Below are 22,954 nucleotides of genomic sequence, written 5' to 3'. Positions count from 1 at the left end.
ACTCACGCACGCCTGCACGCACACACAGACACATACAGAGTCATGACATCCAAAGAGTTTCCAGACCTTGCCAGATGTCCCCTGAGTGCACAATCACCCCCAGTTGAGAACTGTTGCTCTAAAGGAGTAGAAAACTCTGGAAGCCTTAAAGACCTTTCTAATTTTGCTGCTTGCAGTTCCGTCCAAAACAGTGGCAGAGTTAGGTTTCTGTCAGGGCTCTAGCAGGAGGCAGGTGCATCCTTACTGCACGGCTTTCACTGAAGAAGGGTTAGTGGAAGGTCTAATTACAGAGGTAAGATGAAAGGGACCCAGAGGGATGATGAGATCCCTAGGGACCAAACAGCAGTGAAACGGCGGTACCACACTAGAGAAAGGGCCGGGGGAGGATGTATCGGGAGCCGGAGCCATTGAGGTGGAGCTGCCTGGCAGAGCTGAGGAGGCTGACCACTGCCAACCTACAGAGCAGAGGAAGGGGCCCCAGGAACCTGCGACCAGTGCAGGAGGAAGAGCCTTGGAATCAGCATCCAGTGCAGGAGGAGAGGTCTGGGAATCAGCAACCAGTGCAGTTGGAAGGGCCTGGAAATCAGCAACCACTGCAGGAGGAGGGGTCTGGGAATCAGCAACCAGATCTTGCCCTTCTCCCTCCCTTACTTCCATGCCTTCCATCTGCCAAGCCAGCAGAAAACCAGGAACAAGGGTTCAGAGGCCCTGCCCTGGTCTGCTTTGTGTACTGGGAGGCTGACCAGTTTGACCAGTGGCCCCCCTTGTTCTCTAGCTGTCCACAGAGGTCCAGCTCCGGGGGCACAGAGCAGGGCAGAGAAGTTTGCAGAATGAACCGGGGGCTCATCAGCATGGAATCCGTGTCCCCCGTCATGCTCAGCTTTCTGGCATTAGAGTCTCAGGGGATGTAGCATGTTCCAGAGCCAGTAATAACCAACTCCTGACTGTATCGATGGGTGTGTTGTCCCAAAGAAACAAAAAATAAAATTAAAAGAAACACAATTAAAATAAAATAAATCTCACTAACCTACCATAAGGCACGTTCCAGGCTTGTCTCAGTCCAAGCTGAATTTAGGGCTGCCCATGGCCACACACAGTTTTAGCTAATACCACGCACTATCAGAGGGTCTGAGTTCTAGGCTTGATCTCCTGGAGCGGGCTGTTGGAAGGTAGCCAGTTGTAGTTCATTTAATAAGAGTGTTTCATGTGACACTATCCCTTGACAGCACAGAAAGATGAACAGGACCGAGCCAGTCTCCGCTCTCAAGGAGAACAGGTTAAAGAGAAGAACAGACACAAGTCTAGAATTTCTGTGCCGCGTGAGAAGAGTTAGCACTGACGTCTGAGGTAGGGTTCTAGGACTGGAGATAAAGGAGCGCTTCGTTTTGCTAGAGGCACTAAGGAAAGCCCCAAAAGGCAGGCGATGGGGGGAGTGACTCCAGTGTGGGTCTCAAAAAGATGCCATCTGGACCATGGGAAAAAGCATTCCAGGTTAAGGCAAGATAACGTCAAAGTGCTAAGTTAGGAACCGCAGGTATGTGTGGAGCCCAGGTCTGCACACGGCCTGCAGGCCAGACGCAGCCCTCTGTCTGTTTCTGTATGGTCCTTGAGCTAAAAATAGGTTTTACAATTTTAAACAGTAGAAGAAAAAAAAATACAAGGAGACAATTTCATGACACATGGAAATTACATGAAATTGAAATTTCAGTGTCTAAAAATAAAGGTTTATTGGAAGCCAGCTACACTCATTCCTAGACACATTGCCTTTGGGTGCTTTAGTGCTTCCAGAGTTGGCCAGAATTAAGTAGTTTGCAACTGAGATGGATGGGCCAAAGCCCAGTATATTTATTCCCAGGCCTTTTGCAGAAAACAACTGCAGACCTAGAGCCAAGTTCACAGTCAAAAGCAACAGTGAGCGAAGAGAGGTAGCGAGTTGTGAGACCTGAAAGTGAGTCAGGGGTCTCGTCTTAAAAAGCTGCGGAAAAGCTGGGCTTGTTCCCATGGCGATGAGAGGTGATCAGGGATTTCAACAAGAGGGAGATGTGATCCTGTTTTCATTTTAGAAACATCTTTGGGCTGCTCTAGGGTGAAAATAGTGGAAGAGAAGTGAGAGTTTTGGAGAACTAGAAGATGACAAGGATCCAGAGTTTAGGCACAAGCAGTGGCGATGGAGAGGAGGAGACAGACCAGAAGAGACCTTTCCGGGGCAAAGCACGCTAGACTCGGGACTCAGATTTGGGAGTGAGAGGGGATGGGGGAAAGGAGATGAAAAAGTTGGGGGAATCTTAGGTTTCTAGCTTGAAAGAGTAAAAAGAAAGAGAAAGAAAGAAGGGGGGAGAGAGAAAGAAAAAAGGAACTATTAACCAGGGTGATCTCTAGCAGAGGCAGAGGGATGGATTTTGCTTGGGTCATGTTGATTCTGGGGTTGTGTTGGAATATCAGGAGTTGGGAGACTAAGGTGACTATTCGGTCTGTCCATCTGTCGCTCAGAGGAAAGGGTCTGGGCTAGAGATAAAGCTGTAAAAGTCTTGAGACAAAGCAGAGGCTGAGGCCACTGATGCCCTTTGAAGGCCTGATCCTCCCCGTGTGTGTAGCATCTCAGCATGTGTGTAACACCATGGGTGTGACATGAGAGGAGGGGGGCCAAAAGAATGGGCTTTCAAAGTGGGTTCCTTGGAGGAGTTCCCGTTGTGGCTCAGCAGGTTAAGAAATGGACATAGTGTCTGTGAGGATGCGGGTTGGATCCCTGGCCTCTCTCGGTGGGTTAAGGACCTGGCATTGCTGCAAGCTGTGGCATGGGTCGCAGACGCGGCTTGGATCCAGCATTGCTGTGGCTGTGGTGTAGGCCAGCAGCTGCAGCTTAAATTCGACCCCTAGACTGGGAACTTACATCCGCCACAGGTGCGGCCCTAAAAAACAAAAAGTGGGTTCCTTGGAGGCCAGGGGGTTCTCCCAGTAGCTGTTTTGCTAGGAGCCGAACAGGTGGGATTCTGTGTTTCCATCGAACTTCAACCAAAGCAATCCCTTTTTGACCTGTTTTGTGCAAGCATTTACCTAAGTGGGTTAAAATAGGTTCCTATACCTAAAGTATTTGGCCACCCAGGATTTGAGGTTCTGTAAGTTTCCTAACAGCTCTGGAAGACCACTGAGTTTGTATAATCAATCCCACTGTCTCCAGATGAATATATCCAGTCCTTCTCAGAGTGTTTGTTGCTTTCTTGGTGGGTCGGCTGGTTGGTGTTTTGTTCTTCTTTTTCTTTTTACGCCTACCAGGAATGACAGTGAAAAGAGCCTTTCTTAAATGTCCCCCCATGGCCGATGATCACAGGGGGTGAGGGGCTTCCCTTTGAGTGAGGCCTTCCAACAAGAGGTAGCCACGCAGAGCAGAGGAGAACAGATGTTCCAAGAAGAGAGGAGAGCAGTGCAAAGGCAGTGGCCAATGGCCACAGTGATTTCCTGAAGCATCCTTCTTCCAGTCATTTTCTCCAGCTGACTGCTGGGAAGCTGTGCGTTGAAGACGGCTGCACAGTCTATTACTCATAGCTGAGCACCAGTCTAGGAATTAGAACATGCCACCCCTGACGCTGCCCATCTGCCATGCCAAGGTCCTTCTCTCCCTGAGGAACTCCAGTGGCACAGCAACTTTTGCTGTGGTTAATCGGCAGCTTCCAACAGAGCTCTGCTTACAACCTGAGTTGGGTTGATGATTCTTTTTCCCGCCATATTTGAAGATTCACCCAGCGTGGCGCATAAGAGCTTCTGAGGAACTTTGCAAAAATTTCTCAACGATCAGTTATCCTTCAACACCTGCATTCTTAGCTGTGGTCATTGCCAGAGTTCTGAGTGCTCTTTGAAGTATTTCTGTACCAATTTTTGGCTCTTCATTTAGCTGGAGCCGTAAATCTAAGCCCGGGATGCACCAAAGTGAATGAAGCACCCAGGTGAGGGCTTTGCCACCAGCAGCTCTGGTGGCATTCAGAGCGTCTGGGACTATTTCTTTTCATCTTCTTCCATGTCGCTTGTCCCAGCAATCTTCAGCACAGTTATTCTCTCTGAAGTTTTGCCAGATACTCATTTAGGTTTTCTTTTTCATGGTCACGGATAGTAACCTTCTCACTGCTCGGTGATTTCTTAAATATGTTTCTCAATTTGAATATTGTCACCTTTTCCTTGCAAGAATGTGGCCTCATCCTTGGTGGCAGTGACCTCTCCAACTTTTCCTAGGTCGTAAAGCAGGACATAGATTGAGGGTCCAGGTCCCTTTCTCAAATACCACACCCACAGTGGCAGTGGCTTTGTTCATTCTGTAACACCAAAATCTGGAGCTTGGACTGCTAGACCCTCAAAAGCCAACTTTCATCCTCTCCCAAATGAGTGTGCTGAGAGCATCTTCAGCCATTATAACCAAAGACTTGGCTCTGGGGATTGGCAGTTTCAAGAGTAGGTACAATGAATGGACTGGACGCTGGAAACCATCAGTCTGCTCGAATTCCCGTTTCTGAACTTTTGCTGTGTTAGTCAAGGAGGGAGATAGGTCACCTTAGAGTCAATTTCTGTGCCTTCAATTCCTAACTTGCCACTCAGTGTTCTCCTGTCCTGGACCTTAAGCACAACTTTGGGACCCTTGTGATTATGTCAGACACGATGTTGCTGATCCCTCCGTGGAGACCGTGGCAAACGGAGCAGTCTCTTCAGGGTCTGTGCCAGGTTTGGGCTGCTTCCTGAGTTCAGCCGTTACAGCGTCAACGTGCAGCATTGCACCTTTCCTGATTCCCGCCGGATTAACATCTTTGCAAATCTTCTTGACACTTTCTGTGATAATCAAGTGTGCCTGTGTGGCAACAGTGGTGGTGCCACCCCAGCTTCTCCCTCTGTGTGTTAGCAGCATCCCGATCAAGCCTGGTGTGATCGTTTTATATTTATCCTTTAAGTCCGTGGACCTAACAACAGCTATCTCATCTTTTGTGACTTTGAGGGGTCCCCACATCTGTTCTGTAGTCACTGTCCTCCACAATGCACTTCTCCATAGCAAGGGCTTCCTCACCTGCTAGAAGGTCTTCAAGCATTAGATCTTAGGCACCTGTACTGAATTTTACATCTTTGGCAAAAAAAAAAAAAAAAAATCTCAGTGAGATGAGGAGCCAGTGAGTTTGATGCTGGCTGTGTCTAGCAAAGGACAGTGAGTATTGAAAGCATTTCTACAGGGCTGGTGGCCAGGCAGCCAGGCAGGACTTCAGTGACAAGGGGGTGGGACAGAGTGCAGGAGGCACACCCAAGTTTGCAAAGGAGAGATCAGACTTCAGTTTTTAAAAGAGCACCATCTGCAACATTTTTAAAGGATGAGCTAGAGAGGTAAATCAGTGAACAAAAACCAGGCAAAAAAGAATGAGTTTAGGGCAGGGGTGGCGGCTTAGAACATTGAAAGAAGGATACAGGCTGGAGAAACCTTCTCAGGTTGAATGGACTGGATTTGGTGTGGGTGCAGGGGGAGATGAAGGGATGGTCCAGCCAGCAGGACAGCCAGGTGGCGGGTGATGAAGCTGGGTGCGGGGACTTACTGTCATGGAGGGCTGTCTGGATCCACTGGGATGAGAAGAAACTGTAGTTCCATCCATTTCCTGGTCCCTGGAGATGAGGAGACAGGTTAAGCCTCCCTCTCCCATCTTCTCCACTAACAGGTTCTTGTCTCCCGCTAGCCCAGCCTAGTAACTGACGCTGCAGCCTAGAGAGGCATTTGTATTGCCAGATTCTTCTCGCTAAATGTGTACCATGTGTCCCGCTAACCTTTACAACAGCGGGGAAATGTCTTGTAATTAACCAGAATATAAAGGATGAATGGAGCAGCCTGGCAGTCTCCTGTAGTCATTATCATTCAGAGGAGATGAATGTACCTACTAAGATTTCCATCAGCCAGTTAAAGCCCTCACTCTTCTCTGGGGAGTCCTGACTTTGTTCCCATACAGTGCAGGCACGTGGATAAGTGAGTTATATTTGCATGTGAGTGTTTTAGCCATGCACACCCAGAGGTGCAAATGCATTCTTGTGGGGGCGCTGCTTGTAGACACGGATGTGCATGCGTGCATGGATGTGCAGTGTGCCTCTGTGCATCAGGGATGTGCGTTCAAGTGTAGGGGGACCAAGGAGCCGGCGCCAGCTCCACTCTATCTCCTGGCAGCTATGGCTACAGAATCCTCGTAAGAGACCAGTGCTTCGATGTCATATCATCGGTGCCACGCTAGTGGGCGCTCCATGAATTAATGTACAAAGAAGAACAAAATCACCTCAGAGATTCGCCAGGACCTTGCCGGTTTGCCCTTCCTTTCTGATTGGCTGTCAGTGGCACCCTGTGGAGACCCGTCTGGAGCGAGAAGCGCCCTTGTTCTCTGACCCTTCACATGCAGGTCTGCCCTGGTCTGTCCAGTTAGTTCTTCTCTGGGCTCATTTCAAGGCTGATTTCCCATGGTGCTCCACTCTCCAAGGTCACTCACCATGCACTTGGTCAGACTGTTAACTCTCTGTCTGTAATTCAGGTTGTGACCCCTGCCCTGGAATTGCCCCCAAACTGCAGCCCAGCCTGTGGAGGTAGTTTCTGGATGCTAAGATCCTTGATGATATAGATCGTGCCAAGTGGGCACCCCTCTAGCCCGGACGTTCTCTTGACCCATTCATCAGGTCTGGTGATAAAGTGGGCCTGGCCAGATTTTTTTTTTTTTTTTTTGAGAGAGTGTGTCGGTGTGAGGAAGCTCTGTATCTTCCGAGCTAATGTGTGGGGCTCACCAACGGCGTGGGTGACACAGCCTCTCCGACCCGGCTCGGAGGGGCAAACAGTCCCAAAGTTTGTACGCAAGTTAAGGAGTCCCCTCCAGCTCTTTGATTTCCTTCTCACCCATTCCTCTCATCACCTTAACAAACTCCATCCTGCAGTAAATAGCAGGATGCAGAAGAGGAAGAACGGAGCTAGCTCCCTTTGGGAGGCGCAGTGACGTCATCCCGGGACTATCAGGTGCTGACCCACCAGGTGACACGGTCCTTCTTGGAGAGGAGCGAGTAGAGAGGATGGACATGGATGTTAGAAGGATTCCTTCTGGCCGCTGGAGCTGGGGAGGGGCAGGAGCCTTGAGAAGAGCATAGGAGGCTCGTTGTGAGCCACCCCCTAATGTTGACCTGCATCTCACGGTCCCCCTTCAGCAGCTACAGGGAAAACCCAAGCAGCCTTTGCCCCTGGAGCACATCCCTGGGCACATCCCTCCTCCAGTGGATGCTAGAACCTGAAACAAGGGGTTGGCCAAGTTCTGACTCCCCTCCTTCCCCTTAGCCGGAGGTCCTGAGCCATCTCCGCAGACCCGCCCCAGTGGGCTGCGCTGGGTCTTAGTGTGCCCTCTCCTCACCCCTGCCCAGGGCTGGGCCATCAGGGAGAAGAGCTCGAATGCCCTCACGGTGCTGGTACGACTCCTGTTCTCTCAGGGATGTTGAATCAGAGGAAGTTTTTTTTCCCCTGCTGCACCGTTATTAGCTAGGCTTGAATAATGCATGTTTCCCTACTAATACCCTCTGTTTGATAATGGGTCCACGTTAGTGTTCATTGGAAATTTTCCTGCTGGATACACATGGAGAGTAATGCACAATTTATAAAGGGGATTTGAATGCATGTCGGGAAGCGGGGACTCTGTGGTAGTGACTGAATTTTATCAGGCATTCAGCTTAGACCCTTGGGAAGCTTTTGGTTACAGGCAGTACAGGGAGGGGCCGGGGGTGAGGGGTCCTGGGAGATGCCCCCTTTGCCCACCTGATCCCGCTGGGCTTTGGTTCTGGGATTGACATGTTATCTCAAGTGCAGAGTGAATCCCTGAATTTTCAAGGGCTGAGCTGGGGCCTGGGGGGGCAGATGCTGAAGGTGGACCAAGCCCTTGGGATTACTTTGTGGGAAAGTCACAGGAGAAGATGCTGAGGTCCAGCCAAGAGCACAGCTGCCTCCTGGCTCTATGTCCTACAGTAAATCATAGAAACCACTGTGAACCTCAGTTTTATCATCTATCAAGGGGGTATAGTAACTGCCGGTCTGGGATGGACTGGGAGTTTGGGGTTAGTTGATGCCAACTCTTACATTTAGAATGGATAAGCAATGAGGTCCTGCTGTATAGCACAGGGAACTATACCCAGTCTCTTAGGATCAGACATGATGGAAGAGAATATGAGAAAAAGGATGTGTGTATATATATATATATATATATATATATATATATATATATATATATATATTTGTGTGTGTGTGTGTGTATATATGACAGGGTCACTTTGCTGTACAGCAGGGTTTGGCACGATATGGTAAATCAACTATAATTTAATTAAAAAATAAAATAAAGATGAAGAAATTGGAAGAAAAAAAAAAACCCACAGGTCAAGGTTGTCCAACTTATAAGGACCAAATGAAATGATTATTGATCCAGGCACTGTGGACTAGACGTTGAGGATGCAGCAGTGAACACAGCAGACCAAGATCCCTGCCTTTGTGAAGTTTACATTGCCATGTAGGATGACAAAAATCACTAAGAAAATGATATGTGTGCTAGAACGTTAAAGTAGGGAGGCGTGGGGAGAGCCGGTATAACATGTGGTATGGCCTAGAGCCAGCTAGGGAGAGTATTTAGTGGCACCATCCGAGAAGGCTTCCAGGAGGTAGTGGTGTCCCCACAAAGGTTTCAAGGAAAAAAAGGGAGGGAGTCATGAAGATATCCGGGGCAGTGCATTCCAGGGAACCGGCATGCCTGGTGCATTGTTGGCGTATCAAGGGGGCCCACGTGGCTGGAGAAGAGTGATTGAGGTCAGAGATAGGGTGAGAGAGGTCCCAGAGAGGGCAGCCAGTCTGGCAGGCACTTCTAAAGATTCTGGCTTTTATTGTAGGAGAGTTGGGTTGTCCCTGAAGAGTTTTGACAGATATGTAATTTGGTCTGACTTATGTTTTAACAGGATCCCCCTGGCTCTCGTGTTGAGAACAGGTTAGATGGGGGCGAGTGTGGCAGATGGAAGGCCATAGCCACAAGGGGGGGGAGACGCCTCGGAGATTTGGACCAGGGAGATAGGCATGGAAACCGCACTGGGGAAAGATGTGCTGATAGATGATGTGTGGGTGTGAGAGAAAGAGAGGGGTCAGTGCTGCTGATTTAAGTGAAGAAGTTGTAAGACCTTCAGCCCAAGGCCTGGCACGTAGGAAGTGCTGGTCACAGTGGTTACCGCTGCTGGTATCCATTAGAACAGGGCCAGGGGGTCTGGGGTTGGACACATAAACCAAGCCAGAAAACCAGAGGCACGATGGAGCCCTTGGCAGCCAGCAGGATGCATTGCGGCACAGGGGTACTGAGACCCAAAGGAGGTTGACGGAGCAGAGGAATGGCCTTTGGAATTGGAAGGTCCGGGCCTTTGTGTGCCATTTGGCACAGTCCTGATGAGCTTGGGACTGGACTTGGTGTTGGGATCTAAACCCAGTTCAATCCATCAGGCCACCACCTGCACCAGGCACCATTCCTCAGGGGCCTCCTGGACTCAGCTGCCCGTGCCCACAAGGTGGGCTGGTGTGGGGCCAGGCTCTGCTGGTGGTCTGTTCCACTCGTTCTCATCCTCCTAGGACCAGCCCTGTCTTCTGCCAGCAATGGCAGACATTCAAGTGGGCAAGCCTAATCCGGCAGGCACTTTTCAAGTCTTGGGACATGTCAAGGCCTCCAAAAGTCTAACGACCAAACCCAAAGTCAAGGGGTAGGGAAATAAGCTCCAGCTCTTTCATGGGAAGGGCTACAGTCACATTGCAGCTATTGTGGATACAGGGAGCGTAACAGCTTGGGGCCAGGGGTAAGCCAGTGTAACACACTTGGCTGGGGCTAGTTCCAAAATTGAGCAGGACTGGACCTGAGGGGAGCCAGACTGCCGAGGGCAGGCTGCAGAGCTTTGAATGTGAATGCTCACCACGTGTTTGCAGGAAGATCACCTTGGCTGCCTCCTCCAGGAAGTCAGCCGTGATAGCAGCTCTTTCTCCCTGTCTGAGATCCTGCTGCACTTGAGTGCTACCCTTGGTATATCCCTGCCCCGTGGGGCTTCTGGCTTTGACCCCCTTCCCCCCCCCCCCCTTGGAACATCCCAAGCCAGGAGAGGGATCATTCTGGAAGGACCTATCTTCCAGTCCCAGAAAAATGACTTAAACCGATTTTTCTCTCCCATTCTTTCTAGTCAAGAAGCAAATTGAGTTGAAGTCTCGAGGTGTGAAGCTGATGCCCAGCAAAGATAACAACCAGAAGACGTCTGTGTGTAAGTGTCCGCCCCGCTGGGCCTCTCGCTCGAGGTCAGACCCGCCGGCGCTGTGACCGCGGGGAAGCCAGATGACGCTGCCCTGGTTCCCCCTCAGCCCCACTTCCCTCTGCCCGGGGTCTGCGGCGGGCACACTGACCATGTGGCCAGTGAGCAGCCCCAGGGCCAGCCCTCTGTCCCCTCGTGTTCGTCCCGCATCCCCCTCCTGCCTCTTCTTTCTCCTGCCCTTCCCATTCTAAGTGCAGTCCAGGGAGTCATTACTGCTACATTGCTTTCTTTCTTTTTTCCTTTTGAATCACTTCCACCTGCTAAGACAATCCTTTTTCTGGCTCCTGGCCTAGGAGTCAGTAAACCGCGGCTGGGATTTTGGAGGCTTCAGGGCCCTGAATCCAGCTCCCAAGGCAAGGTCGAGAAGGGGAGAGAAGGGAATGCCTCAAACCCTCCACCATGGTCCCTGGACCTGGCTGGGCAAAGAGTGGACTAGAGGGTGGGGGGGCCTTGCTTCTCGAGCCGATGGGGCAGTGCTGGGAGCGCTCCACTTGGGCATGGGGAAGAGCATGTCTCTGGGGACACTCCTGCTGTTAGTGTTTCAAAGATCGAAAGGGGGATGTCCAGTGCTGGAACGTCACTCCAGAAGCACCTAAGCAGAGCCTTTGCTAGGAGGCTTTTGAACCACGGCGTAAGAAGGGTTTCTGGAAGGTTCTGGGCCACCCTGGAAGACTGGACCTGAAAGCAGAACAGATCTTTCCAAGAAACACTCCTTTTTCATTTGGCACATGGGGGCAAGGAACCTCCCTTGGTCCCCAAACGCCCGGCGTTCTGGTCTACCCTCTGCCCTCTGCTTCTCACGCTCTCCTCTCTCTCCCTCCACTTGTCCTCCCCCTCCCTGCCTTCCTCCTCCACCACCCTGTCTGCCTCTCCCTCTGTCTGTCTCTGCTCCCTTCTGACCCTCTTCTTTCCCCTCCTCACTTCCGTGCACTCACTTCTCCTGCGATGCTAGAAGTACTTGCAGGAGAGCGGCAGGGAGAGCGGCCGTGATGGCTCCAGGGCTCAGGGCCATCTGTGGCAGGGAGCAGGAGTGGGGAGAGGCAGTCTGGTCCCAAGGCCCTGACAACACTGAGCCTGCCTGTGGGGTTTTCTCTGGTCTTTCAAGCTCTCCAATTGGAGGTGGGCCCCACTCCTTGCCTCAGGGAACCATGGTCTCTGGTCACCCCAACCCAAGGGCACTGGATGGCAGAGAGCAGCCAGGACTCCCTGCTTCTGGGCTTGACTAGCAGGCTGGTGAGGAGCAGAGGGTTAGGTCAGGAATCTGCAGAGAAGGCTGGAGACATGGCCTGGGCCTGCCCGGGTCTTTCTTTCTGCAGCCACAAGAGACCAGAGGAACCAGAAGCAGGCACGATTTAACTTCAGAGTTTGCCTTGAGGCCACAGGCAAACTTTAAGAAAGTTGTTCTGATTTGGGAGAACAAGGGTAACCATGTCACCCCAGGTACTCACACCTCGGCTCCCACATCTGTAGAATGGGGATACGCAACTTTGCCCTTCCTTCCTCCCAAGGGCACTGTTGGATCTGAGATGGGCCTCCTGGACCTAGGACTTCAAGAGGTCCATGAACTCACTAAAAAAATTACATGATGTTGTGGGTGTGTCCTTTAGGAGGAAAAGGTCTATGGTTTTCAGTAGTTCTCAGAGGCACCCCAGACTCCCTCGGAAAGATGAAGAAAGTCTATTTTAATAAAATAATGCAAAACCTCTCTGAACAAATATACATCTCTCTACAACCTGGTACCGGCCTCCTTTCTGAGATGTTCTCAGACAGGTGGGGGTGACTCAAGCCGCCTGGGAGGCGGGGCGCTAGGTGTCTGCAGGGCTCTAGCCCGTTGTGTTCTGCCTGTATCCCCTGTGGACAGATGTGCTGAACTTCAGGGAGGAGCGGGCCCCATTTGCTGCCTTCACCAGACAGTCCGTGGGCACCATGGACCCCCAGGCACAGGCTGCAGTTCCCGTCTCTTGGGGTAGAAGGCATAGTCTTTCTGAGTGTGCTGTGGCATCTTCTTTATCATGGTGACCGGGGCAGGGATCACTTTCTCGTCTTTTCCCTCCTTAGCCAACAGCAAATTCATGCTGTGGGCACAAGCGGCTGGTTTTGAATAGGCAGGAGAGGCTGGAACCCAGAAAGGAGAGGGGAAAAGCCCTCTGCCTCCATAATTCAAGCAGTAGACTGTTCGCTGGGATTTGGGTTTGCTCGTTTCCGAGAGCCTCGGAGGCTCATGTGGGAATATGGTCACCTGCTCGGTCCTTCTGGGAAGAGGGGACACTGGTGGGGTATGAAGCTGGGCTTACAACTTCCTGGGTGCCGCCTGAGCCTTACTTCGGGCTGGCTGGTGAGAGGGAAGGTGAGGGGGTTGCTGTGCAGGTCAGGGGCTGTGGTTCGGTGGGTGGGCTTCGCCATGGCCTCTCCCCCTCCCGTCCAGCCACATCCTCATCCGACAGCCCTCCGCTCTGCTCGCTGAGCGGCATCCGCACTGAATGAGAGGGCGAGAGAAGGAGACAAGAAACTGCTGGGCATTCTTAACGTGCCTCGAGGTGGGGCGTGGTCCCCACGTGGTGGTTGGCAGGGGCTTTGGGATGGGGGTGGTCAGTGGGCAGGGGTGGGCGGGCAGGGCTGAAAGAAGGTGGGCGCTTAGCTGAGAAAGCCTCAGCAGGGACAGATCGTGGTGAGGCCGGCTTGCCAGCAGGTGAGCCCGCAGGTTCAGCTCAGGACCGACATCCTCAACTTAGAACAGAACCTCCTCTCTCCCCCCACCCCCGGGGATCCTGGAAACTCCAGTTTTCTCTTTCCTTCCTCCTGCTCACAGAACACCGAGGCTCCAGGAGACAGGGGCTTGCTCTGCTTTTGGAGATGGCACTTCCATCTTATTATCCCAGCCCGAAGGGTCCTGGACTAGGGGGAATGGCGATGTGGCTAAGTCTAGGATGGGAAAGCTTCGGAAATAGAAGTTTGGCAAGGAGGGGATGGGAGTGGGGGACAAGTGTCCGGTGGGCGTGCCTGGCGTTAACGTAGCAGTGGGGAGTGTTGGGGAAAACGAGGCTGCCCAAGAGGCCTTGTGCTCATCCCCACGCAGCCAAGAGGGTACCTGGTCTTTGGCTTGAACGGGCAGTCTGTTCAAACCCCCAGGTTCCCCTGGCCAGCCACACCCTGGGCTACTTGGAGATTTGAACAGGGTCTACAGCAGGTTTCTCTCTGTAGAAGAGAGCTCCAAATTCAGGTCTGAAATGAGACCGAGTCTGAACTGGGACTGCCTGCTGCCCTACTTCCATCAACTCACCAGCATCGTCATAGACTCCCCGGGTCAGGAAGTCCCCTGCTCCCTCTCCCCAGGCCCCAGTCTTCCATGAGCCCTGGTGATTCTTTCTTTGCCACAGCCATTCGCATCACCTGATTTCTGTCCCCACAACCAGGGTCTCGTTGTTCTTTACCTGGATGATAACAAAACTTCCTGCCTCATCTCGCAGTATCCAACCTCGCCCTGAGCCACCCACGTCTTACCATGCCCTTCCCCATTCAGCACTCTTCCCATCGTCTTTAGGATCAGACTCAAGCCCCTTCAAAGTCTGACCTGAAACCTCACCTTCACTCTCCCATGTTACTCATACCCTTCCTCCTGTTCTGGCACATCGGACAACCTATAGCTCTGTTTCCATGTTTCTGACTTGCCCCCTGGCCTGTCTGTCTGCCTGAAATGTCATTTCTCTGTTAGCATGACTCTAAATTCTGCTATCTCGGAAGGACCACATTAAATGCCACCTCCTCCAGGCAGCCTTCCATGCTTTCTCTTAGCAATATGTGATGGGTCCTCTCTCTGAACCTCCCTGTAGCTGCATTTTTCCATCACCTCCTCTTTGTGGTTCCATAGTTTCTTTCCATAGTTCACAACTTCACTCACTTGGGAACTCCTTGAAGATAGCGGAGTGGTCATGTCTGACATCTGGCATTAGTATCTCCCATGGTATTCAAATAGGGTCTTGTATGCAGTAGGTGTTCAATTAATGCTTGTTGTGTACCACGTGCAGGAATGAGTGGGTGACGGAGCACATGGCTCATATTGTGGGACATTGAGGGGATGGGAGGGAAATGGGCCAACTCAGGGACCGTTGCTCAGATGCCCCGTCATTCTTCGTCAAGAGGTGTTTGTTGGGGACATGGGTTTTTGAGGGCTTGATTGAAACTCCAGCTCCTGGCCAAGACTCCAGAGGTGCAAGGGAGTTCTTGCCTCACAGCTTCTCAGAGCAATGAACTGCAGGGGCCAGAAACCTTCTCCACTGGAGACAGGAGAAAACTTGACTTCGTGTGTCTCTGCCGCCTTCTGACCAAGCTTCTCCTTTAGCCTAGAGGACCATGCATGTGGTTTTTTAAAACAAGACTCTGGTGTTGGCAAATGTGAGGGCATCATAGCATCTGCCAGGAGGACTACGGTGCCACCTCGGTGCCCTCGACTGACGGCGTCAGGCGGGGGAATGTTCTGGCCACCACTCGCTCTGCAGTGAGAACTGTCTGGTGGGAAGGGGTGTCTCAGCAGAAATACCCGTGTTTGAACTCAAGTCCCTGCTTTGAACTTCAGACTGCAGCTTTCTCTTACATTCTTTACCGTTTCTGACCACGCATCCACCTTTTATTTACCTTTCTTTGAGTCATTTCTCCATTGGGGGCCGAGGTTGGGGGGCTCATCTCATCTAGAGTCACCATCAGCAGGCTGGCAGGGTGGGGAAGCCACCAGGAGGACTGTGGACTGTCCGCCTCTGGCCGCTGCTGTCGGGTAAGGGAACGGGGTGGTCGTCGGCTTGGCGTGCCTGCCTCTGAGCCCACATGCTCTTGATGAATTTCACTTGGCCTTTGCTTCCAAAGGAATTTGTCAAAAGCACCTCCCTCGGGCACACTGGGGAAACCCGAGCCCAGTAGACCCCCAGCAACCCCACCGGCCCCAGCAGAGCAGGGCCTCCTTCCCGGCTCTGCGTCCACCTGCCCCTGAGACACGGCCTCGGCTGGTGCCTTCCTGTGATCGTCCATCTCTGTCTGTGCTGTTTTTTGCCTTGTAGTAACTCAGGTTGGTGTGTCCCAAGGGCATAATATGTGTCCAGACCCTGGCATACCTGAAAGGGGCAAAAGACTAGGCTCAGATTTCAGGTAAGCGCTGTTTGGGGCTGTTCTTATGGCTGGAAGGGTGGGAGGCCTGGCTGGGGGGAGGCAGGGGCTGGCCTTCCTGGAGGTAGAGCGGAGAGGGCCACGTGGGTACGGATCGCTTTCCAGGGAGAGCTCTGGCCTTTAGCATTCTTTCTTGGTGCACACTTTGAGTGGGGGAGGGGAAGGCTGTGGCCTGCCAGTGTCACCCAGCAGACCCACATGCAGGGTACGGAGGATTGCCATCCACTGTAACGATGGACAAGTGGGCAGCTCACACCTCCGTTCACCTCGGAGGTCCCAGGGCCCCGAGACAGTGTATTTTGTAAAGTGTCTAACTCTCAAGGCATATTCCCGTAGTTCTCCACTTTCGTGCAAGTTAGTGGGTGTCACCCCCCTACTCTTGGCTGTCCTAATTGATCCTTATCTCAGAGGATTGCCATTTTGCTCACACAGTCATCTTTTAACTCAGTCCTAAAACCATTAAATGGTCTAAAAAAAAAAAGAAAAAAGAAAGAAAATAAAGCGCAGGTGTTCCTTCCACCGGAGGTTATAAGTGATAAAATGGTGGAGCGAGATTAAGGGCCGGAGCAGAAATGGAGTTGGGCGTGGTCCTTCTTTGTGGAACTAAAAAGGACTCAGAGGGGGCCTGGCCTGCCCAGGGGAGGGGCTCACAGACACGCCTTGTCTCCCAGGTTAGGATCCAGCGTCCAGTTCACCTGCAACGAGGGTTATGACCTCCAAGGGTCCAAGCGGATCACCTGTATGAAAGTCAGCGACATGTTCGCAGCCTGGAGTGACCACAGGCCGGTCTGCCGAGGTGAGGATGACCCTGGTAAGGGGTGGGGGGTTGGGAGGCTGGCCAAAAACGTGGGCTGAGCTGGGCTGGGCATGGAAGCCCAGCTCCTAATGCCTGAGGTCCAGGCCCTGCTCCAGACTGGCTGACCTCACACTCACTGTTCCCCAGGCCTCAGATTCTGCATCTATTTATGGATTGACTCAACGTATTTATTTAGCATCCAGGCCTGTAGAGGATCGGGGGACACAAAGACGGGAAAGATAGGCGTGGTCCCTGCCCTGCCTGCACCTGCCTGACAGTCTATCCAGGAGTCACACATGAGCAGCTAGCCCACTGCACAAAGATATTATGACTGCACCTGGCTGGATTGGAAGGAAGTTCACCTTGAATCCCTCCATTCGAGCGCACAGATATCCTGAGCCCTCTATCTTAATGCCCTTGTTTCTTTCCCCATCCTCAGCAGCACACACACTGCCACTTCTGAAAGAGTGTGCCAAGCTCTGCAGGAGTAACGTGGACCATGACCTCAAAAGGCTTCTTGGGGGATTCCTCTAACCCCACACCTGGCCAAGGCTGGCCTGGTCAAGTCCCTGTCCCCCAAAGAATCTTAAAATATCAGACCCGGGTGATTTTTCACTGGGACAGGATGGCAGCTGCTTCAGTGGTAGAAGAACTTGGCCTCAGCCACTCCCAACCTCGGGGACCACTAGAGAGCTTCTCATGCCCTACAGAGGGTGCAGCTCACTTCTTCCATTGTTTGCAGGCATGACCAGGCCTCAAGAGGTCTTGGTGAAGGAGTGAGGAATTCTGTAGAGTTAATAAACAAAGACAACCCTTGCTCTATGGTTCCCACTAAAGTTACCTCTGGCTCCTTCCAGTTGAAGAAGGGGATCTTTGCCTCTCTCCAGACACATGCACCAAGATGCAATTCATGGAGGGCCAGATGGGTCCGGGGTGAAGAACTTAGGTCACTTCTACACTGAGGAAGGGACACCCACTCCCTTTTTTTTGATGTATTGCTAGGCACCCTGGAAGAGGGTCGAGACAATCTCTCTCAAGTAAGCCTGAGATTTATTCATTCTCACCAACTTTGAGGTGGCCACGATCCACAACTAATAATGTTCTTTGTATCCCCACTGATGTTAGCCATATTATTTCAAAGATGCCACCTAGCTAATATTTTTCTTAAAAAAAAAATCCAACAAAAGAATTCTTGGGTATGACGCTCAGCTTGGCCACCAGCTGGCCACAGGCAATTTGGCAGTCCTCCTATTTTCTCTGGGCTTAGTTTCCTCCCTGCCAGTGTAGACTGTGGTTCCTACCCTGCCCGTCTTGTGTGAACATGAAGGTCAAATGGAGTTGTGGATGTGGCAACGCTTTATGACTTGGGAAGTCCTGGACCAGAACACAAGCAGCCTTGTGCTAGAGTCTAAGCTCTTTAGGGCCAGGACTTCTGTTTTGTTCACTGCCTAGGATAGAACCAGGCACATAGTAGGGGCTCATTAATGTGTTGAATGGATGATTGAATAACTGAATAGCACAACCCTCCATTTCTGGGGAACCAGGACACCAGCTGAGTGGAGAGGCATAGAATTATCGAGTCTGAGGATCAAGGGACCTTCGCCAGCCTGTTATTTCAAAATTCCTTTTGAGGAGCCAGAACAAGGATGCCTTCAGGCAGCAGTGGGATCTGCTCCCTCCCCCAAACCTTTTCACTGGAGGCAGGTTGTTCTCTTAGTAATGGTGATGATCTACATGAATGAGCCCAGGGTGAGGAAAGGCTGGCGTTTCAGAAAAAGGTTTGCAGTCAAGTAACATGCTCACCCTTTTCTCCAGACCCGGTCCCGGTCCTCCACTGATTTTGACACCCTGGACGCTGCCTTCTCTAGCACGCTGTTGCCTAAGCATCCGGCTGCATTTTCCACACCCATTCTTATCCCATCCTCTGCCCCTGGGAAGTGGGTGGAAGACAGAGCCTGGCAGAATGGGGTTCAAACCCAACCATTATTCTTTCTTTTTAAAATTTTTTTTTGGCCATGGCTGCAGCATGCAAAATTTCCTGGACCAGGGTTCCAATCTGAGCCACAGCAGTAACTCGAGCCACAGCGGTGACAATGCAAAGTCTTTAGCCACTAGGCCTCTAGGGAACTCCTTTTTCTTTTTTTCAGTCATCACCGCTTTTCAGCGGGGTGTCCTTGGGCTGGGTCTTCACCTCTCTGCATCTCTTCTGCTAAAAGACAGTGATTACAGAACATGGCTATATGGCATTATGGCAAGAACTACAGGAAGTAGTGGCCATGAAAGGGCTTGTTTAGAAATGATGCCAGCGCATCCGTGCACATGTGTATAGTTTAAACTGCTGAGCACTGGCAGGGTACAGCTTCCTCACACCTTGGGACAGCACACTCTCAGCCTCTAGAGGCCCCAGATCTTTTAGTGTTTCCTCACTGTCTTGTCCCATCATGTTGCCAGCATCCCCCTTGGGAAGCACACAGACTTTGATCTCGAGCCCGACTTTGCCACCTGTTAGCTCACTGGCCCTAGCGAGTTCCTTCAACTTTTTTTTAGCCACAGGGCCCTCGTTTAGCAACTGGGAAAACAAAACTCACAGTACCTAGTGGTTGCAAAATTTAAAACAGCCATTTTGTAGAAAGTGCCCAGTGCCAGCTGCGGTAGAGAGGGGGTTCTAGGGCAGGTTCAACTTCCTGCCGTTCTCTCCCCGCTTTTTCTCCCCCAAGGTCATTGCGAGGGAGGAAGAGAGAAGTGAAGCTTCCTGGGTTTGAACTTGGGTGATCTGCCCTGGACTTCCCCGAAGGCCAAGGGCTGAGATCAATATTTACTTCAAAGGTCTTTTTCTTTTTGGCAGTTTTCTTTTCAAAAAAATTTTTTTTAAACCTAAAAAAAATGTATTCAAGTATAGTGGATTTACAATGTTGTGCCAATTCTGCTGTACAGCAAAGTGACCCAGTCATACATATATACATACATATACATAACACACACACACACATTCTTTTTCTCATATTGTCTATCGTGATCTATCACAAATGACCGGACACAGTTCCCTGTGATGTTCGGCAGGACCTCATTGCTTATCCATCTAAATATAATTGTTTGCATCTATTAACCCCAAACTTCCTGACCATACCACTTTCTCCCCCTCCCCTAAAACCCTCATGTTTTTAATTAGTCAGAATCACTGTGCTGTGAGTTTTTTTTTAGGAGGATTGACGTGAACCCCACTTTGAGAATAGAAAGGGGCAAAACCCTTTGTGTTCCACTATAGCTTCACGAATCAGCAGGCTACCCAAAGATCGCATTCTGAGAAGGATTCACCCCCACACGGAGTGGTATTATTTTTCCTCTAGTGCATTTAAAATATGATTTGATTTTAAATATTCATTTTCCACACAATTAATTCTACTAAAACATGGGGCCCGGCAAATGATAGGTTCTCCACAAATGTTTGAGGACAACCTGAATGAACCAGTGATTGGAATGAATGAACAATATGGCACTGTGCCCTCATTTTGGAATTTGAAATGAGATATTCACAGGCTTTTTTTTTCTTCTTCTTCTTCTGGCCCTCCCACCAAAGGAAATAAGCTTCTCATTTGACTACGGGAAAAATGTTTTCATCCAAAGGAGATTGAGGACAACTTGAAACATTGTTCTACTGTTATACGAACTCCACGCACGCAGATTCAAGCACGTGGTGTGATATAGGGCTGGTCGAGCTTATTTCACACAGGGAGCCCAATATATTAAAATGAGCTTTTGCAGAAGCTCCATAAATAAAACAAATGCAGTGGAGCTTCTCTCAATGAAGTGGGGGCAAGGATTTGGAGTTGCTCCTCCTCACCACTCCCAGCAGCCCCTAAGTCACTTCCAAGGAAGCCCTGAGGTTCTAAGGAACACACTTTGTAAACCACTGATGGAGTTAAAAGGACCAAGCTGACAACCAGGAGATATGGTTTCTTCTAACCACACATTGGTGTAGACAGAGGATAGAGACAGAGTACCAGCCCCAGATGAAATACAGTTACGGTGTTTCACAGAGTAGGTAATCAGCAGAAAACCAGCCATTATTTTTTTCCCCTAGGATATAAGCTTTTTTGGTAAACAGAACACCAGACTCAGGACTCAGAGACCTAAGTTCAAGTTCCCACTTTGCTATTAACATTCCATATGGTGCAGGGCAAATTACCGGAATGCTCTGAACCCTCTCCCTCATTCTCCTAAGACAGGAGAGAAATGCAGGAAGCATTGCACCGACGAGCTGGATTAATGCCATGAAGATTAGAGATGGCTGTCTTCTTTCTCAGTGGCCTTCGCTAGATCAGCGTCCTGGGCTTAAACATAAATGTTCAGAAGTTTGTCTTCATCCTCCTCCTCTCCTCTCTCCCCCCCCCCATGCCCCCTCTCCCTCACCACCCCTTCCCCCTTCCCTCCCACTGGCTACCCCCACCTTCCTCTCCTCTCCTCTGTAGTCATTCTCCCTAGGATGACATACCGGGTACACTAGAACACATGCCCCCTGCTCCCCATGTCCCTTACGTATCCACTGTACTAATGATAAAGCTCCCACCTGTTAAACCATCTATAACAGGAAGCACTTTCATAATTTTTTTTTTTTACAAGGAAAGTAGTAGTATCCATATGTTATGTCTAGCTCAAGCTTGGAATGGTCTGCCAGCTTGCCCAGGGGCACAAAGCTAACGGTTGACCTGAGATTCAAACCCTGACTCCAAAGGCTCTATCCTACTCCTACTTCGAAATTGCACCTGGACATCAAATCGGGGTCAATATCCTGGATGGAACCAAATAGGTCCACCTCTTTCCCCCACATTTTGGTAACATTTATTTTGATATAATTGTGACCTCACAGAAAATTTGCAGGAACGGTGCAAAGTGCAATATATTCTTTGCCCAGATTTAAACAACTGCTTTTAGGGAGTTAATGGATGAGAAGGATCAGAGAGATAGGAAAAGAGGCCAGGGGCATCACGGAAGCCAATGAATGTGAATTTCATGAAGAGAGAAGGGTCAGTAGAATCAGCAACTTTCGAGAGGTCAAGTACAGCAAAGACCAGAAAGCAGCCCATGGGATCAAGTGGCTCAACCAAGTAGTGAAATTTCCCCATAAAGGAATCATTGAGCAAACAGAGCAGATACAACAAAAAGGACTGGTTTGGACCAAAGCTACCCTTACAATGGCAAACGACAAATCTGCAGTGGTACCGCAGTTCTCCTGACTGCCCCCTGGCACCAAGGGTTAGGAATAGATGTTAGAATTAATCAAAAGCAGATGTGAGAGTATTGAGGGAGCTGCTGGTGAGGGTCTGGAGGTCCAGACTAGCTGGTGAGAGGCGGAGGGTCAGGAAGGGATGAATAGATGGGGAGAAATGAGGAAGCCAGAGGTTTGGAGGGACCTATGATTTAGGACCACAGGTGCCTCAAGACCAAAGTCACTCTGCCGGATGCCCAGGCAGGAGAGGAAGGAATGGGGTGATGGAGTTTAAGATCTCACAGATGGACTCTCCTGGGTCCCAGAACAGCAGCCCCTAGGTGTGGCCTTGGGCAGGGGCACCTAACCTCAGGAGGAGGGGCAGACCTCTAAATGAACGGGAAGGAAAGAGCACCTAAGCAGACAGAATTGCAGACATGGGGGATGAGAGAGAGGGTGCACCTGCCAAATGTCCTCTGTTTCACCCACAGAGACTGAAGCAAGGTCGTCATCTGAGAGTAAGGGGAGGGACAGGGGAAGAGGCCTGAGGGACGTGTAGGATGCACAAAAGGGTCTCTGGGCAGAGGAGGAGAGTGAGCTTAACCGAGCTAAATGGCCGAGTTGCTGGACAATATCCAGGACTTTGTGAGGTGGGTGATCATGTGTCTATAGTGACCCCAATCCTCCTTCTCATGTGGTTTTTCACCAGCAAAGCTTGGCCATATGGGGGCAGGGCTAGAGAATGGAGCTAGAGGGGTTCATCCACATTTGGTGTCTTCCAGCAAACTGTTTCAAGGGAAAAGGAGCAAGGGTCTTAGGTGGATTTGCCAGGTGATCGTAACGGTGGACCATGAGATCTAAGTTGCCTCAGGATGGAAGAGAAGACAGGGAGCTGATGGGTGGAGAGAAACCGTTGGTCAGTGGAGTGAGATACAGATGAGGTCAAAGAAGGCTTCCTCCAGCAGTTGCTTCTGGAATGCAATACCGGAGGGCAGAACAAAGCTGTTCACAGCTGAGTGCTGCCGGAGGAAGCAGTGGGCCCAGGACAGGGAGAGGGGCGTTCCATCACGGCGGGAGCTGGAGCAGGAGATTCTGAAAGATGGTGCAGCTACAAGTCAGTTTGCCTTGGACTTGGTGTTCAGGAGGTGGTTCCAGAGGACTGTGGTGTTCGGGAGGTAGTTCCAGAGGACTGTGGAAAGGATGAGGAGGAAGGTCAGCAGTAGGAGAAGCCAGGGAACGCAGCATGGAGCAGGATGGAGTACGATGTGGAGAGAAGATAGAAGACCAGAGGCATTTGCATCTGGTGCAGTTCCCTTTTAGGTGGCTATGGGTCCAAATGGCATCTCTCTAAAGTCCCCTTTGTGGCTCAGCAGTAATGAGCCTCACTAGGCTCCATGAGGATGCGGGTTTCATCCCTGGCCTCGCTCAGTGGGTGAAGGATCCGGCATTGCTGT

General features: G+C 50.9%; 1 protein-coding gene across 1 annotated transcript in view; it reads left to right on the top strand.

The window, feature by feature from the left end:
* The window catches only part of CSMD2 (CUB and Sushi multiple domains 2), a 648,967-nt gene that overhangs the window by 311,338 nt on the left and 314,675 nt on the right, over positions 1 to 22,954 (top strand). The window contains exons 7-9 of the mRNA XM_047793175.1: positions 10,219 to 10,296; positions 15,393 to 15,480; positions 16,170 to 16,294. Coding sequence (XP_047649131.1) covers positions 10,219 to 10,296; positions 15,393 to 15,480; positions 16,170 to 16,294 — 291 coding nt within the window. The remainder of the gene's footprint in view (positions 1 to 10,218; positions 10,297 to 15,392; positions 15,481 to 16,169; positions 16,295 to 22,954) is intronic.

Source organism: Phacochoerus africanus, chromosome 8 (genome assembly GCF_016906955.1).
Source record: "Phacochoerus africanus isolate WHEZ1 chromosome 8, ROS_Pafr_v1, whole genome shotgun sequence".
Lineage (NCBI taxonomy): Eukaryota > Metazoa > Chordata > Mammalia > Artiodactyla > Suidae > Phacochoerus > Phacochoerus africanus.
Note: the sequence above shows the minus strand (reverse complement) of the source record. Positions and strands in the feature narration are given on the sequence as shown.